Source organism: Mastigoproctus giganteus, chromosome 6 (genome assembly GCF_048544385.1).
Source record: "Mastigoproctus giganteus isolate SK-2022 chromosome 6, ASM4854438v1, whole genome shotgun sequence".
Taxonomy (NCBI): domain Eukaryota; kingdom Metazoa; phylum Arthropoda; class Arachnida; order Uropygi; family Thelyphonidae; genus Mastigoproctus; species Mastigoproctus giganteus.
The window spans coordinates 1156459-1175913 of NC_143580.1; the positions used below are offsets into that span (position 1 = coordinate 1156459).

General features: G+C 40.8%; 1 protein-coding gene across 1 annotated transcript in view; it reads right to left on the reverse strand.

Annotated features, from left to right (window-relative positions):
• LOC150083785 (growth arrest-specific protein 2-like) overlaps window positions 1-18836 on the reverse strand; it is a 55084-nt gene extending 36248 nt beyond the window's left edge. The window contains exon 1 of the mRNA XM_090374879.1: window positions 18718-18836. Within this exon, the coding sequence (XP_090231005.1) occupies window positions 18718-18813 (96 nt within the window). The 5' untranslated portion in view covers window positions 18814-18836. The remainder of the gene's footprint in view (window positions 1-18717) is intronic.
• Window positions 18837-19455: the final 619 nt, after the last annotated feature.

Here is a 19455-nt window from a genome sequence, read left to right on the forward strand (position 1 = left end):
TCAGATTCATTAGGCCTGTAACACACACCTACTCTCATTTTTCCTTTCCCAGTGCTTATATCACACCAAACAGACTCAACCTTGCATTGTCCACCAACATCAATTGGATGTCCTTCCTTAGACTTTATGTGTTTCTTAAGTAACACCACACACTCTCCTCCCTTCCTGTCCTGTCTATCCTTTTTGTACACATTGTACTCCCCAAATTCCAATTCTTCACTGTTTATATCTTCGTGACACCATGTCTCTGATACCACAACAATATCTGCATTCGATGTTTTGACCAACACCTCAAATTCATTACATTTATTTACCAAACTCCTAGCATTGGTGTACACACAAGTATGATTAATTAATAATACTATAATAAGCTAACAGATTGCTAATTGATCGCTTCATATTACGATATCTAGTTTTCTTTATGCCTTACGACTCTGACGAGTATAATAAAAACTGTACAGGGAAATAGAGTGGGCCAGTAAATCAGAGAGTCTTATAATGGGGGATTTTAATTTCCCAGATATTCAATGGAATTTGGGGGCTGGTCACTCACACACTAGCAAGGCTTTTGTGGATTTATTGGATGATTGTTTTCTACATCAGCATGTTCGGGAGGCAACTAGAGGGAGTAATACTCTTGATCTGGTTATCAGTAGTGATTCTTCATGCATTAAGAATCTGCAGATAGAGGAACCACTTGGTGGCAGCGATCACAGTGTGCTGCAGTGGGATTTACTCAAAGAGGTAACTACCGTCAGGGGTAAAGGAAAGGGTTTTTGCGTTCGTAAAGGCGACTACGATGGAATGAGACAGTATTTAAATTCTATACAGTGGGACCAACTGATGATGTTACCAACAGCAAATTCAAAACGGGAAGCATTCAAAGAAATTATCTTGGAAGCTACTAGGCTTTACATACCAACTAAGAAATATTGTTCAAGGTTTAGGCCAAAATGGATGTCAGATGAACTAATGAGGCATATGGCAGAGAAGAAAAATGCATGGGATACATACAAATTAACACATGACACAGAAGCCTATGATAGATACAAGTTGATCTGTAACCAAGTTACAAAGGAGGTTACGCAGGCGAAGGCAGATTACGAGAAATCTTTGGCAAGGGGTGCAAAGAAAAACAGCAAAGAGTTCTTTACTTATTTAAACTCTAGAAGGAAGGGGATGAATCAGATTGGTCCGATTGATATCGATGGTTGAACTGTTGATGATACTGCTCAGGTGGCTAGCAAACGAAATGAGTATTTTGCATCGACATTCACACATGAGGAGTTATTCAGCGAGGGGAATGCCAGAGGTGAACTAAACTCTGGCAGTGAACTAGATGATTTTGTAATAACTGATTGGAAAGTGGAGGAGAAATTGTTGAAGGTAAACATAAGAAAGGCACATGGGGTGGAAGGGATATATACAGTTATATTAAAGGAGGCGATAAAGGAAGTAAGCAAACCCTTAGCCTTAATTATGAGAGCTTCCTTGGATTCAGAGGAGGCACCATTGGACTGGAGATGTGCAAATCTGACCCCAAATTCACAAAGGGAGATAAAAGGGCGACACAAGTAATTATAGACCTCTGAGTTTAACTTCTGTTCCAGGGAAATTAATGGAGGCTAAAGAAGCTAAATTTAAAGAAATTAATGGAGGATAAATTATTGGTTAAAGAAGCGCTGCTGGATCATCTAGACAAGACTTCAGTTATAGCTTGGTCACAGCATGGGTTTGTGAATGGGAAGTCGTGCCTGACTAATTTGATTGGATGCTATGATGTGGTCACAAAACAACTGGATGCAGGGAATAATTTGATATCATATATTAGGAACTTAGAAAGTCTTTTGATACTGTTGCATATGGAAGACTGCTGCACAAATTGGAGCAGTGTGACATTGGAGGCAAATTGCTGCTATGGATAAAAGGATGGTTGAGTGGGAGAAGACAGAGTGTGGTAAGCAATGAACAGTGCTCTTCTTGGACTAATGTAGTTAGTGGAGTCCTTCAGGGTTCAATGTTGGGTCCATTGTTGTTTTCTATATTTATAAATGATACTGATGATGGTATATCAGGCTTAATGCCCAAGTTTGCATACGATACGAAGGTTGGCAGGGTTGTTAATGACACTAATGACAATACACTGCTGCAACAGGATCTAGAAAAGTTGAGCAGATGGGCTGAGAGGTGGCAAATGAAGTTTGACATTAACAAATGTAAATTTCTGCATATGGGAAGCAGTAACCCCAGAGCAACGTATCAACTCTGTGGTACTACACTGACAGTGGTAGAGAATGAAAAAGACCTGGCCGTAAATGTGCAGGCAAATATGAAGTTTTCTGAGCAGTGCAGATGGTCAGCAAGAGTAGCTCACGGTGTCTTGTCAATGATATACAGGAATTTTTCTAGCAGGGATAAGGAGGTGTTCATCCACTTGTATAAGGTGATGGTCAGAGCACACCTTGAATACTGTATACAGGTCTGGAGGCCTCATTTTAAGAAGGACGTAGAGCTGTTGGAACGAGTACAGAGAAGGCAACAAGATTAGTGAATGGAACGAAGGGTTGCTCTTACGAAAAAAGGCTTAAGTTTTGCAAATTACAGTTTTTGAAGACTAGGCACCTGTGAGGTGATCTGATAGAGGTGTATAAAGCCTTGAATGGTTTGATCATGCTCAATGCCGATGGGATTCTTCCCTTTGCTCAGAATAATCACCTGAGAGGGTATAAATTCAAATTGAGTAAAGACAGATGTGTGGAAATTTGAGGAAGACTCTCCTCACGTCCTTTTTGAATGCACCATTTACGAGGACCTAAGATTGGCTCTTAAGGCAACAGTTCGAAACTTGGCTCCCGGATGTGAGAAGACATATCTGTGAACAATTTCCCGGCCCTTCAAACTTTCTGCAATGCCTGCTTTTAATCGCAGGAAAACTTTCAATGTTAATGCAAGCAACCAAACTGAAAACACTTCATAAATGAAAATAGAACCTGTTGCCTCGTTTGTCGACCTGATGACGTAATCTATTAACTAATTATCTATTCTGATGTGAGTCCCTGGCCGTTGACCGTTGGCCGGGACAATTGCAACTTCACTTAAATCTATATATTGTTTCATTTAGTTGCAATAAAGATTTTCTCTCTCTTTCTCTCAAATTAGTATAGTGGATCGTCTCGGTACCACGGTATGGAGGTGGGATGGCCTGTGCACAAAACTTTGTTGGGTTAAAGCAGGAAGGATGGCTTTTTCAAAACGTTTTAAAAGAGAACAACTGATGGATATAGGTCGAAAGTCTGAAGAGGCCTTCGGATTCTTCTTTTTTGGCACCGGCCTTGAAAAGTAGTGATTCCATCTCTGGGTGGGGAACCCCATCTTTCAGGATGTTTTGGAATATGTGCAACAACACATCAACAATATAGGCGCTGCATATTTTTAAAATAAAGATAGCGAACCCGTCGGAATTAATAGTATTGATGAGATCATCTCTGGAAACAGTGACTTTTAGGAGCTTTTCTAATGGGCGTCCTTAAGCGCCGAACAGGATGTTAAGGGACTGAGCGTTTCATTGAGGCTGCTGATGAACACGCCGCGCACCTAATTCTTTTCTTTGTTTATTCGTTCTATTTTCGCCCAAACACTGCGTGATCAGCAGTACTGTTTGTCGCTTGTTTAACACTATTAAAAAAAAAAAAAAACGAGCGGTGGGACCTTGACAACTGCCTCGGCCTTTGCGAACGGAGGTCGCAGGAAATTCCGCTATGGTTCAGTGAAAAAGCTAAATCGAAACTGAGTTTGTGTCAGCAGATCACTTCGCCATCCCCGCAGAAGGCCTTGACCATTGTTGAACGCGTTCGGCAGCCTCCCCCGCCCCCTCCTTATCTACGGAATTGTTTTGCGGAAGGGGTTACGAACAGGCTTAACAGCTTTCCAGTTTCGGCAATCTCCTTCTGGTCTCGCCAAGAACCCTCCCACTGTGGGAATTGCAATTAACCGAATTACCGTAAAACACGCGACTTGCTGTGTCAGGGCTCCGTAAAGTTGCATTGGCGAACAATGGACAGAAACGTGCGCCATACGCGGCAGATATTTCGTAAACTTACAGCGCACCCCGGACTTCTCGGACAGGCGTGCCACTTTTAAAACAATCTGTCCCCAGTTTCGATTCAGAGAGCTTAAAAACGACACAAATGCGGCTCGGACCACTCGCTGGAGTTTCAACTTCCGTTTCCCAGGCAGATCAAACAAAGCTGTGTGTGTGTGTGTGTGCGCAAATATTCACGTGGGAATTAATTCAGGATTCCTCGGATATTTCAAATCTGAACTTTGCTACCTCGTTACATTTTCAGGAAATAAATACTGCCATCTGATTAACAACCAAAAGCAAAGCCTCTGTCGGTGTTGCAGGCCCAAAATTAAGTCACGGATGTTGTCAAAATACATCTTAGTAGAATCTTTATGATACAATAGTATAACATACAAAATCCCATCACAGCTAGGACTTTTACAAATATTTCATCACACACATATATATAGTCTAAGTATTATATCTGTTTAAGTTGTTAGTAATGGTAGTAGAGACTAAAGTTGTAAAATTCAGAATCTACTTTGAGGTGTAGTTACAAATATTGCGGGATATGGTGCAGACTGAGAACGACCTGTGTGACGCAACAACCCGGGAAACACAATGGCCTATGCACGCGCCAATGGGAAAAAATATATACAGTACAATGTAAGGAAGACCTTACATATAAAATTTAAATTATAGGTATGGAGATACATTCAAAGGGACTATTTTAGAAATTTGAAATTCCTTGGTGATGCACCTTCTTTGACACCAGTGTATATATATATCTGATAATTAAAATAAATATGATATTTTAAAATAAAAACATCAGCCAGTAGTACGGCAATAATGCAGAGCGAAACGAAACGCAAAAAAAAAAAAAATATATAAAATAAACAAACAGGGAAGGGAAAGTAAAGATAATAAGACAAAAAGGTAGTCTATAATCCCCTGTATAATTTAGTCAATTAAGTCGTTAAACCCAATTAATAAAATGATGTAAATTTAAATTAATGCCAATTATAAATAATTTAGCGGTACCCCCCTCGAAGGTACCAGTTCCAAAAGACGTGAAATATCACCAGAAAAGGGTTAAAGAAACTACCAAAAACTAAAATATAAAAATGATAGACTGACCATCATGCCCCATATCGACAGAGGACCACGAGGCCAATAATGGTCATGGAATCGCTGCATTTCAATCGTCATACAAATCATCGCAAAGGCAGAAATGTCGAAGAACCAAACCACCCTTCCATTCTCCGATAGATCAACCAATGCAGAGGATTTGCATGGCGGTGGTCCTTATGCAGCGAAAATAAACTATAGCACAGACAGCACTCTAAAGCAGAGCCACACCACTGACATACTGTAAGCTGAATCAGCTTATATTAAAGGAAAACAAGGAAATAGATGGCGGCACAGGCGTTGCTAAATTAGCATATCGACCCATTACTATTGAATTATATTAAATGTTGACGAAAATTAAATTATAATAAAACATTAAAATAATTAAGCATTCATTAGAGGCAGCAACTTGCAATTCCTCCATATGAAGCCGAAATATATACTATCATTGAATTATATTGAATAAAGTTAAATTATAATAAAATGAATATTTATTTATTCATTTTATTATAATTTAACTTTATTCAATATAATTCAATGATAGTATATATTTCGGCTTCATATGGAGGAATTGCAAGTTGCTGCCTCTAATGAATGCTTAATTATTTTAATTTTTTATTATAATTTAATTTTCGTCAACATTTAATATAATTCAATAGTAATGGGTCGATATGCTAATTTAGCAACGCCTGTGCCGCCATCTATTTCCTTTTTTTCCTTTAATATAAGCTGATTCAGCTTACAGTATGTCAGTGGTGTGGCTCTGCTTTAGAGTGCTGCCTGTTCTATAATTTATTTTCGCTGCATAAGGACCACCGCCATGCAAATCCTCTGCATTGGTTGATCTATCGGAGAATGGAAGGGTGGTTTGGTTCTTCGATATTTCCGCCTTTGCGATGTTTTGTATGACGATTGAAATGCAGCGATTCCATGACCATTATTGGCCTCGTGGTCCTCTGTCGATATGGGGCATGATGGTCAGTCTATTTTATTTTAGTTTATTTTGATTTTGTTATCGTTTGGTAGTTCCTTTAACCCTTTTAGGGTGATATTTCACGTCTTTCGGAACTGGTACCTCTCGGGGGGGTACCGCTAAATTAATAACTACTTGGCATTATCCTAAAATTTGTATAGTTTTTGTTAATTGGATTTAAAGATCGAAATTATATTAGGGTTTCTGGGCTACTATTTATATCTATTCTTTTTTTTTTCGTTCGATTGTTTATTTGGGTTATTTTTATGTTAATTTTCGCTCTACAGTTTTTGCCATACTACTGGCTTATGTTTTATTTAATTTAGAATAATGGATATATATATATACTGGTGTCAAAGAAAGTGCATCACCAAGGAATTTCACATTTCTAACCCTTTTTCGCGATGGAATGTTACATTAATGACACAAATAGAAATATAAACAAAAGAGATTTATTAATAGTTAAGGCAAAGCTAAGTAATATTTGAAAGGTGCTCTCAAAATATTCCATATCAGTATTTCCAACCATACAACAGTTTTGGTAAACACGACAATTATGGCTGCAATGTTATCAGAATTTGGTTCAATTTACCATTTTAAATGGAAAACAAAAAAAGTTCACCAGGTGCAAACTAATATTTAGTTGGACCGCCTCTGGCCCTGATGACAGCAGCACACCGTCGAGGCATTGACAAGATCAATTTCTCAAGATAATCAACTGATAGTTCGTGGTTCCAAACACCAATTATGAAGTTCACGAAGGGTCTTTGGTTTCTTTCTAACAACTGCAGATTCCACGCGATGCCAACAGTTCTCTATAGGATTCAGGTCCGAGCTGTTTCCTGGCCATTTCCAGTTGTAATGGACCGTTCTTCCAACCAGTTTTTCACCTGTAACAAATGTAAACACATTACTGTCCAACTTCTAATGCAGAAATGAAGCTACAGTAACTACAGAAGTGCCTACTGACACTTTTCGCCCCCCCACCCCCGATGACAAGGCGCAGAGTCGTTCTGAAAGATGCAGTTACTTGGCACTTTGAAATGATCTCTAATTTCGGCAGCAATTTGCCTTCCAATGTAGCCGAGCATCCACTGGCATTTACGGAAGCTTTTATAAACTGAAGGTGATACAAAATGCACCCCCATATCATTTGGGGTTCTGTTAGGGAATTTCACTGCAGACACCATACAGTCTGGATGGTATTCTTCACCAAGTCTCATTTGTCTCCCATCAGAGCCATGCAGGTTGAATTTTTTCTCATCCGAGAAAATAACTGACTTCCACTGCTCGCGGGTGGGTCCATTTGACATGCTCCTTCCTCACACCAAATTAATCGGGTCTTTTTAATTTTTTGTGTGAGGCGGGCTTCTTAGGACGAGAAGTCTATTTTTGAAGAGGCGTCTTCTGATTGTTACTGCACTTGCTACCACTCCTGTATGTTCTTCCCATTCTCTTAGTCTGCGCGGTAGCACATTGGTATCGTCACCGTCCTCCCCACACCGGGTGGAAAAGGCCTGGGTTCGAATCCCGTCGATGACGCGAGGAACTTTAATGGGTTTTTTCACTCCGTGGCTGAGTTAATTGGTCTCAGGCGTAGATAGCAAGGTTTTTCTCCCTAGTAACTGGGGTTTTTTTCGTCCAGCAAAAACAGGCAAATCGACCATAGAACATACGCAATTTACAGACACAAATACGGGTTAATGTATTTAATTATGGGCAACCCTAAAATAATAATAATAATTTTCCCATTCTCTTTTCAGATCAGACTAAAAAGAAGCTTTTACGGTTTTCAAGGCATAAGCGCTTCAAAACACGGTCCTGTTTTGGCGTAGAGACTCGTTTGCGTCCGGTTTCTTTTTTTCCTATCAGCAGAACATTCTTGAGTTTGGAAAGAAATCTACTCACTGTTGCAGTACTGATTACCAAAAAAAAAAAAAAAAAAAACCTATTATTTTTAGGCCACCCGAATAATTAAATTCATCTGCCGTGCTCTGTGTCTATGTCTCTTAATTGCGTGTGTTTTGTGGTCGATTTGTCTGTTTTGCTGGAATAAACCCCAGTTTCTGCAAAACCCTGCTATCTACGCCTGAAACCGACTAACTCAGCCTTATGCTATTGCAAATGACCCACGCATGTAGAACGACATCAACTGCCGCCCTACAGCTACTAACAGGCTGCCTCCCGGACCTCCACGTCGCTTTTATCGGACTCTCTCGTGCTCTTAAGAAGAATAAGGAAGCTGATTTCCTCACTATTCAAACCCGTACCGATACAGACATCAAACAGGAACATAAACGTGTGTGGCTAGAATTGATAAACCTATGACAAAGCCACTGGAATAACTCCACAACTGGTGCAACTACTAAACTTTTCCTCCCCGTGGTAACCTACATCAACCAACAACGTTCCACTTGGTTCTTCCCAGACGTCTATGCTTCCTTCCTATTAACTGACGACGGGTCCTTCCAGAGACGCCTTCTGGAGTTCGGCCTAGTCGAGGATGCCCTCTGTACCTGAGGAGAACCTGAAAACTGGGATCACGTGATGCACTCATGCAACGTATACTTAGACCTAATAATCCAACTACTGCTAGACCTCCACACTACATCACTTCGGCCAGAAACCAAGTTACTGGAATCTAACGATGCTTTCCGTATTGTCAACGAGGTCTTTCGTCGTCGCTGGCATTACCTGCAACTCTCGAACACTACTCCTGGATAACCTCCTCCACACAGCAACTGATAACCAGCACCGAAAACTTCCAGTCATGAAATTGAAAATTGAGGTCAGCACTGCCGACGCCGCTCCGTGATTCTCTATTGTGACGATCCTGGACTCTTTAATTTGAACTTTACTTGTTCTCTTCTTCCTACCCACAGTCCTTCTCCAGGACTCCCACAACTGCACCTAGCACTCTTCCTGCTCCTTTTCGCCTGCGGGAATGCCTGTCATCCCCCGCCATCTTACCTATCTTCCACTTTCCTGTTTCTTCTCTGCTCTTTCCTTGGTCCTCCCCACTCTCGCTCCTGCAGGAGTGTGGATGACCCGCCAGATGTCTTTTACTCCCTGGTCCGGCTCCTCGTGCCAGTGGACGGATGCTGGGAGGATCCTTCCTGGTGATCGCGCCTCCCAGTAACAAAGAGGCCAGTCAAACAACAAACTACTCACACATAACCCACACTGACTGGCTTTGATATGTTAACAGAGTACTTAACGCGGATTTGTGGGAAACCACGGGAACTGCATAACAAAAAACAGTATGTCCACTATAACTCAGCCACGGAGTGAAAAAACCCATTGAAGTTCCTCGCGTCATTGACGGGATTCGAACACGGGCCTTTTCCACCCGGTGTGGAGAGGACTGCGACGATACCACCGTGCTACCCTCGCAGACAGTACTGATTACAAGACACTGTATAAGCAATATGGCGGGAAGAACATCCTTCGTTACGTAAAGCAACTGTTTCTTCGTGGCGTCAACTTCTCGTAACTCGCCATCGTGACACAAGCAAGGAATGACTGCAACTCTTGCAGAGCGTGCCTGTATAGCTGAAAGTAACAGCTGATGCAACATTACGTCATCACCTACGCGTGACAATCTTATATGATGCAATCTGTAAGAAATATTGCCATATGCTTACGTTATTCGGACGACAATTGTAATTTTAAGGGGTGATGCACTTTCTTTGAACACCATTGGATATAATTATATATATAATTTTTTATAAGAATTAAAAAGTATAAAATAGCGTACAAGTTAGTGCAAACGCATCATATTAGTACGCAGCTATACTCTGAATTAGCAAAAATATGCAAAAACAGCATCGTTTAGGTTATATCTCATATTGTGAACACCTTCACAACGAGTTGCCACGATATTGCGCTACTTCGAATAAGTAACGCTTTACCAAAGGAGAAGACTGTTGTTACTTATTCTCAGCGGATACCACTACCCAGACGGCAACGTTTCAGGGCTATTTGGCCCTTCTTCGGTGGGTGGGTAGGTACTCTAGTGATGTAACGATGACAAAACAGATATGAAGTATAGCTCCACAATATGAGAGATGCCTGATGGTGTATAATATAAATTATATTTTACACCATCAGGTTATGAGATATACCCTAAACGATGCCGCTTTTGCGTATATTTGCTAATTCAGAGTTTAGCTGCGTACTAATATGATGTGTTTGCACATCATATTAGTACGCAGCCTGAGGTTAAAGCCCTTAACGTATTTCAAAGTATAAAATATTAAATTTTAAATATTTAACAGTATAAAATATTAAATTAAATTGTGACCAATAATGGCAATATCATAAAAAAAAATTATAGCTATGAACAGAAAATTAAAACTTAATATTAATAATTATAATTTCGTACCTAAGTTCCATAAGTACCCAATAGGCTTCAGATTTATTACTTCATGCAAGTGCAGCTATGCATACAAACCTGCAAGACTTTGGAGCAGTTACTGAAACCCATCATTAACATCCTACCTGACATCAGCATTATCACCAACAATATCCCCATTTTAAAAGCCTCAGATTAGCTTGATTAATGCTGGTGAATAGGATATGCAAATCAAAGGTTGTATATGGGATAGCGATATATCCCATATACAACCTTTGATTTGCATATCCTATTCACCAGCATTAATCAAGCTAATCTGAGGCTTGTCCTAAATAATCTGTATAATAAATAGAAACATATAATAGACCGTAAACCAACGTTTTGGAACAACTTAAGAATTTGTGCATTGCCAAGAACTATATTTTTAATGGTAAAACATTTTATCTACAAACCATAGGTACCCCTATGGGTAGCCCTGCCAATTGTATCACTGCAAATCTATACTTGTACTGGTATGAAACCTCACTGCCTCCGAAGATCTGCTTATTTAGATACACAGACGATTTATTTGTAGCAAAATGCCCCAACTTCCTAAAAGATCATGCCAATATATATCTTGAAGAACTCACCTGGGAAAAAAACCAATAATAATAACCTTGCAGCCAACTACCTTGATTTATATAGAGATCTTAATAACCCTCAGACCGCAGTCAACATATATAATAAACGGGAAGCCTTCAATTTCAATGTCTTAAACTGCACGCATTGGCATTCTAATAACTCCAAAAAGATAATACGCGCTAATATCATTCTGTCTCGATGTATCAACAGCAAATACATTGATGCATGCCCCACACCTGGTTGACACACTGAAGATCTACAAAGTTAACCCGACATTGATAAACTTTCTAGAAGGAACCTTGGCGAAATGGAGGACCACCATCAAAGTCAAGAACATCACGACCAGACCGATCCCCATCAGAAGAGAAATCTTCCAGGGACATGCCTTGAGCTCACTATGGTTCTGTCTAGCATTCGAACTATGCTCAATAACAGCACTATGTCTGTCCAGTATGCTCAATAAGTAAGTACGAATATATTCTAAAAGATGGGAGGAAGATGTTTTAAGGTCGTACAGCCCCGTGCCACTTCCGGTGCTGATATACGGGAAACAGAGTATGCGCAGGTACCATAGTGCATCCTGGGTCTGCTGGGAAGGTGCTTTATAATGAATTGTGGATGCAGCACTATTTATGCTGAGGAAGGCAGCAGATGCTGCCGAAAGCTTCAGATTTACAGTAGTACGGGTTTAACGCTCTTAATTGGCAAGTTGTATTTATTTCTGTATTTGTGTCTAGCTCTGTGTTTTTATGTATTTGTATTTCTTTTGCATTTGTGATCGGTATTTTGTAGCCTTTTGTATGTGTTCGCTGTATTTTGTAGCCTTTTATATGTGTTGGCTGTATTCTGTAGTCTTGTGTACTTTGTACGCCTTACTTATCTTTTCCCTAACTGCTATTTGTGAACCCCTGGCGCTCGTCGCCGTGATGGGATATTGTGCTGTAACTTTACTTCACAATAAAGATTTATTTATTTATTTAATGCATAGTATCTTTAATAGTTTTTATATGATTTCATATGAATTAATATGATTTACTGTATTTTAAATTATACTACATTTTTCAGTCGATTTTGTGTATTTTATTTATTTATTTTATTTATGTTTATAAATTTATAATTGGTCAGAGTTTGCGGCATCAATTATGGATAGAACAGCAGACACTTTCACATTCAACCCAACTCGCGACTTTTTTTCAACATTGAGCTGTACTTGTTGAGTAAATCTCCAGTTCTCTTACTCTTAATGTCATTAGTTCCAACGTGTACAACAATATCGCCTTTTGTGCCCTGAAAAGATGATATCTGCACTACAACGTCATCAACTTTTTCCCCTGATAGACATACCCTGGCCCTGTTCCACTTGTCCTTCTTGCATAGTATATTTCCCGTTTCCCTGATAATAGAGTCAAACCAACAATAACTAGTTCTTTTTGGACCAGCGCATTCTGCCTTGGAGATTGCCTCTGCGTTGCCTGATGCACAGGAGTGAGCTCTGTCGTTGAGCTGAGCAGCTGAGAGCTTGATGGGCCCTCATATTAATTTCTTCCAGGGCATTTACCCTACACCTCAAGGTCTCATAGACGCCCATCAAAACGTTGGCGCCTAATTTCTTGACACTCGGTACACCTAGCGCACACAAAGGCATCCTCCTCGGTTGTATATGGATGACATCAAATTCTCTGCCGCAATCGTGAATCAACTTCAACACTACTTCGTATTACGGAAGAGTTCGGCACCAATATCAGAATACCATTTGGCTTAAACAAATGCAAGACCCATGGAATTCATCCAAGACATCTAGTCGGAAGAATCTACCAGATGAAGATAAGTTAAGAGAATGAAGTCATAACAGAGAGGAAAACCTAAAAGTATCTGGGGATGATGCAAGCTCAACAGTTAAAACACAAGGAGATCAAGTCTGACAAATAAATACCATCAGACACTAGGAACCTTGCTGAAATCAAAGCTGTATGGCGGGAACATGATCACAGCTATAAACACTTATGGAGTCCGAATACTAACTTACTGCTCCGGAACCATAGATAGCACCAACACCGAGCTCGGGGAGATTATGAGATCGATTAGAATAATAATGACAAAGAGCCGCCACAACACTACCCGAATTTCGCCATCGAGAGACTGAAAGCCCAAAAAGAAGAAGGGAGGGGACTGACTCACTGATTTAATTGAACAAGAGAAGCGTTTAAGAACCTGTTGGATTACTTCCAGGAAAACATAGCAGCAATCTATCAAGTCATAAGGAAGATAGACAACGACAGACAACCCTTGACATTAACAAGGAGAACCACTCTCACACACACACACACATACACAGAAGAAACAAAGACAGAAAAGCGGCCAAGAATAAGAAGGCACTCTAATGCAGACACTACAATGACCTCCATCAAGTCTACGTAGATAAGATGACGTCCTACGCCTGAATCAAGAACGGGCAGCTCTTCTCCGACACCGATGGATTAATGCTTGCCATCCAAAACCAGGTAATGAACACTGGTAATACTAGCAACCACAAAATTATTATATTAAGGTAACCCGTAATTGATTACGGGCCATATAGCCATATAAGTATGTATTTTGTCTGTAAATTGCGTGTGTTCTCTGGTCGATTAGCCTGTTTTGCTGGACCAAAAAAACCCACGGTTTCTGGTGAGAAAAACCTTGCTATCTACGCCTGAGACCGACTAACTCAGCCACGGAGTGAAAAAAGCCCATTAAAGTTCCTCGCGTCATCGACGGAATTCGAACCCGGGCCTTTTCCACCCGGTGTGGGGAAGAATGTGACGATACCACTGTGCTAGGAACTACAGGAAATACATTGCTAAGGCACCGGATTAACAGATGATACATGTAGACGATGCCACTTGTCCCCAGAAACAATCCAGTACATCAACGCAGGGTGCAGTGCGTTCACCCAGACGGAGTACACTCGCACACACACGAACACGTGGTCTGCAGGATAATACACCAGAAGGTAGCGCAAAAATACCAGCTAATCAAAGAGAGTTTATCGTGTTATAAGTCGAGCCTCAGGACCGTGCTATAATGACCGACAGGACGTCCCGCCCAACAGATCAAACATAACTTTCATTTACAAAAAGCAAATGGCTACCTACTTAATCGGCAGGGCAGCACCCAAAAGCAGCAGCAATCTCAAGAAAATATACGAGGAAAAGATCATGAAGTACTCAGACCTAAGCCAGGAAGTCAAAGATATGTGGCATATGGAACAAGTAATGGCCATTCTGATCACTGTCTTAACGACTGGCATTGTGGCAAGGAGCTCCATAAGGAGTTATTCAGGAAGGGGAATGCCAGAGGTGAAGTAAACTCTGGCAGTGAGCTAGATGATTTTGTAATAACTGAGAGGAAAGTGGAGGAGAAATTGTCAGGGTTAAACATAAAAAAGGCACCCGGGGTTGATGGGATCTATCCAGTTATATTAAAGGAGACAGCAAAGGAAGTAAGCAAACCCTTAGCCATAATTATGAGAGCTTCCTTGGACTCAGGGGAGGTACCCATAGACTGGAGATGTGCAAATGTGACCCCAATTCACAAAGGAGGATCAAAGGCTGACAAGTAATTATAGTCCTGTGAGTTTAGCTTCTGTTCCAGGAAAATTAATGGAGGCACGGGTTAAAGAAGCACTGCAGGATCATCTAGACAAGAATTCAGTTATAGCTCAGACGCAGCATGATTTTGTTAAGGGCAGGTTTTGCCTGACCAATTTGATTGGATACTATGATGCAGTCACAAAGGAACTGGATGCAGGGAATAACTTTGATATTATATACTTGGATCTTGGAAAGGCTTTTGATACTGTTGCACATGGAAGACTGCTGCACAAATTGGAGCAGTGTGGCATTGGAGGCAAATTGCTGCTATGGATAAAGGAATGGTTGAGGGGGAGAAGACAGAGTGTGGTAATCAATGGACACTGCTCATCGTGTACTAATGTTATTAGTGGAGTTCCTCAGGGTTCAGTGTTGGGTCCATTATTGTTTTCTGTATTTATAAATGATATTGATGATGGTATATCAAGCTTAATGTCCAAGTTTGCAGACGATACAAAGTTGGCAGGGTTGTCACGGACACTATGCTGCTGCAACAGGATCTGGAAAGGTTGAGCAGATGGGCTGAGATGGGGCAAATGAAGTTTAACATTGACAAATGTAAAGTACTACATGTGGGAAACAGCAACCCCAGAGCAACGTATCAACTCTGTGGTACTCCACTGACAGTGGTAGAGAATGAAAAGGACCTCGGGTAATTGTGCAGGCAGATATGAAGTTCTCTGACCAGTGCAGACGAGCTGCAAGAGTAGCTCATGGTGTCTTATCAATGATATACAGGAATTTTTGTAGCAGGGAAAAGGAGGTAATTATTCCTTTGTATAAGACAATGGTCAGGCCACACCTTACCATTGTCTTATACAGGTCTGGATGCCTCATTTCAAGAAGGATGTAGAGCTGCTGGAACGAGTACAGAGAAGGGCAACAAGATTAGTGAATGGAACAAAGGGGTGCTCTTACGAAGAAAGGCTTAAGTTTTGCAAATTAAAGTGTCTGGAGACTAGGCACCAGCGAGGTGATCTGATAGAGGTGTATAAAGCCTTGAATGGTTTGATCATGCTCAATGCCGATGGGATTCTTCCTCTTGCTCAGAATAATCACCTGAGAGGGCATAAATTCAAATTGAGGAAGGACGGATGTCGGATAGATGTGCGGAAATTTGCCTTTGGCCAGCGGGTAGTTGGTTGGTGGAACAGACTTTCATCCCTTGTAGTGGAAGGTGATAGCCTAAATAAATTTAAGGCTAAGCTGGACGGGTATTTCGAACGAATGGAGGGGTGAAATGGGAGTGTTTTTTTTTTTTTTTTTTTTTTTTGACTGATGCTGCATCAGCTTGCTTCCTTGCATCATGTGCCTCTACTAATGCTAATAAGAACCCAGCTGCAATAGGCCTCCCAGAGAATACTTACATGGAACTCAAGAAAGCCGCAATCCTGAACACCTGAACGTCAGAGAGTTTGTCGACCAACAGTAAAAACCACATATAACAACTGCTGTTCTTGGTACCAGCACCCGTCACGGGGTGGAAACCTCCATCAGGGAGAATAGAACAGCAACAGCAATAATAATCTAAGGTAACGCCGGCGACCTTACTTTTCTTCTCGAAAATTTGTGCTTAGTCATATATTCACTGTATAAGTGAAAAGGCCGGGTTCGAAACCAGTCGATGACGCGGGGAACTTTAATAGGTTTTTTTTCACTCCGTGGCTGAGTTAGTCGGTCTGAGGCGCATATAGCAAGGTTCTCCCCAGAAACTGGGTTTTTTCGTCCAGGAAAACAGGCAAATCGACCATAGAACACACGCAATTTACAGACAAACATTTTATGTAATGAATTATGGGTAACCGTAACCCCGTCTATTTTTGACTTCAATTATCTGTGCCCTTTCTTTTAAAAGTGGTGTCAGTTTATTACCTCGCGGAGTAAATTGTGAAGAAAGCGATAGGCGTGTGCAGTATACTTTGTTACGTAGTAGGTCAATGACATCGTCCATTGAAACTCCTCATCGGAGGCTTTAATCATCTCTCTCTCTCTCTCTCTCTCTCTCTCTCTCTCTCTCTCTCTCTCTCTCTCTCTCTCTCTCTCTCAACGACAATATACTAGCAAATTGATATAATAAGACAGCTACTGAAAGTTTAGTCCTCGAACCTTTTGAGAGGAGGCCAACAACAGGACACATCCTGGAAAATACACCCTCAACGATGCAGTTAGGGGCACTGCTAGTAAAAGGTTTTAGCATCTGGGATTCAGTAGAGTGGCAGTGAGGAGGACTGTAGCGAGAGAGATGGAGAGACAGTTACAGATAAGTTGCGGTATTTTTTTTATGAATGATGAAGACGATGCGAATTGGTACAGTATCAACAAACTGTCAGTGTATGGAATAAAAATTGTTTTCTACAGATATTTAGATGGTGTTTGTACAATCTATTCGCCGTTGAATCTTGCTTTTGTTACGCTTATTGTTTCTTGTACATGGCACATCGCCCACCCAGCTGAGCAGCTGTACAGGGATGTTTATTGATAATAAATTGATTTTAATAATAATAATAATAATAATAATAATAATAATAATAAGTATTATTGTTGGCAATATTTTGCCATGATGAGGAATTTCAAGAGAAATTCCTTTTCTATGATGATGATCACATAACCCAAGAAAAGGACTACGAACGACATGGAATTTGCTGCTGCTGCTGTTGAACTGATCCCTTATACAGAAAGGTGCAATAGTATCTGAGGGTCGGGGTACATGGAAGAAAATTCAAATTCAAGAAAAGGTCTAACTTTCCGACAACGCCTCATCAGCACCAAACCCAACACGTGCAGAGGCGGGACAATACAGCGGCAGGTAACAGGTTTATAACACTAAACCACCGCTCCTTGGTACATCCAAAGATACTTCTGTATGCTAGAAACTGGTCACTCTTGTCCTCCTCCACGGACACACCTTAACAAAGCCTCCTGAGCTTATTAAAGTTAACGAAAGGACCGTAGGGAGCCAATATAATACCTGTAAATCGATAGAAACTTAGAGGAAATAACGATCGTGCACAACGTGCCTATTGCCTCACAGCTAATCATAGGACAGCTGGATGCTCTCAAAGTAGACACACAAAAAAAAAAAAAAAAAAAAAAAAAATGAGTTAGACCTGGGCAGATGAGCAATTCCTCATCCACCCAAGATGTTGTTGTAGTAGAGTTTAGGAGCATCAACGACTAAGGTGTTATTGCTCCGTATATCTGCTTTTCTTGTTGATTTTCTGCTTGCTGGATGAAAAACCCAAGTTTTCGGGGGAAAAATCCACGCTATCTTCGCCTCAAACCGACTAACTCAGCCATGTTTTGAAACAGGCCCATAAAAATTCCTTAAGTCATTGAGAGGACTCGAACTCGGGTCTTTTTCATCCTGTGTAGGGAGAACCGCGATTCTATCAACTGTACCGTCCACGAGGTGCTTGAAGCGGGAATAAGGTGATGTTCGGTCCTTACCGATTTATTCCGAATTTGGACAACTTGTTCCACCGCAAATAAATATTTTTACGTTCCTTGCCTTCGTGGTTGGTCTCAGTCCGGATGCAAACGCCATTTTCCAAATTTACGTGGCGGCAGTGCACGATCAAGAAATGGCACTTTTATGCGATGCTGTAAATGAGGACATTTCTTTAATTTTTTCCGAAGTATTTTGTCTTTGCTAATTAACCCCTGGCTTGTAGCCGTGAAGGGTATTCTGTACGGCGTGCACGTTTTGTATGCAATAAAGAGTTCTTCTTAAATATTCCTTTTCCCTGTAACCTCTATTTCTTATTTCTATACGTAATATTTTTTGTTTTGCGTAAATCGATGCCTATGCCGTCCCATGTGTCTATCTGAATGTGTACGATATTGGCCCGCTCATAAAGAACATTTAATTCTTTATGTCAAGGCCATTCCAGGGTTGCACGGTATGTTCGCCCCGAGTTCGCCACTGGCATTGAAAACAAATCCTTACCTGAAGCCGATGTCCACGTTTTCGAAAGTCTTCAGCTGCCTTCTGAATGCGTCGAGCCAGTTTCAGAAGAAGAACCCCGTTGTCTAATTTGTCCATCAAGTTGTAAGAAGTGATTTCGAACATGTCTGCGTGAAGGAAAAAGAAAGGAACGGATTATTTAAATACAGACGGCATTACAGGACATTGAGAATGCATGGCCTATCTGCCCTAAAAAGCAATTATTAATATCATTTAATAATTAATTACACAATCTGAGGCTTTAGCCCTCAGATTGTGTAGAGTTAAACTAATGTACAAGTTAGTGCAATTGCATCATTTCAGTACATAGCCAACTAATTAGTAGTTATAAATTGGCATCGTTAAGTACATCTCATATTGTGAATACCTTCACAACGAGTTGCCACGATGTTGCATTACCTCGAATAAATTACACTTCACCATAGGAGAAGACTATTTTTACTGTTCTCGGCGGATACCACCACACCACACATACGGCACCGTTTCGGAGCTTAATGGCTCTTCATCAGTGGGTGGGGAGGTACCGTGGTGTTGCAACCCAGTTGCGAAATATAAATCCACAATATGAGAAATGCCTCTCTCTTATTGTCCATTTATGAGAGCGGCATCTCACATCAATTCGGGGTCTATTGGCTCCTCATCAATGGGTGGGCAGCGTACCTGCCCACCAATGATAAGGAGTCAATAAGCTCCGAAGCGGTGACGTATGGGTGATGGTAT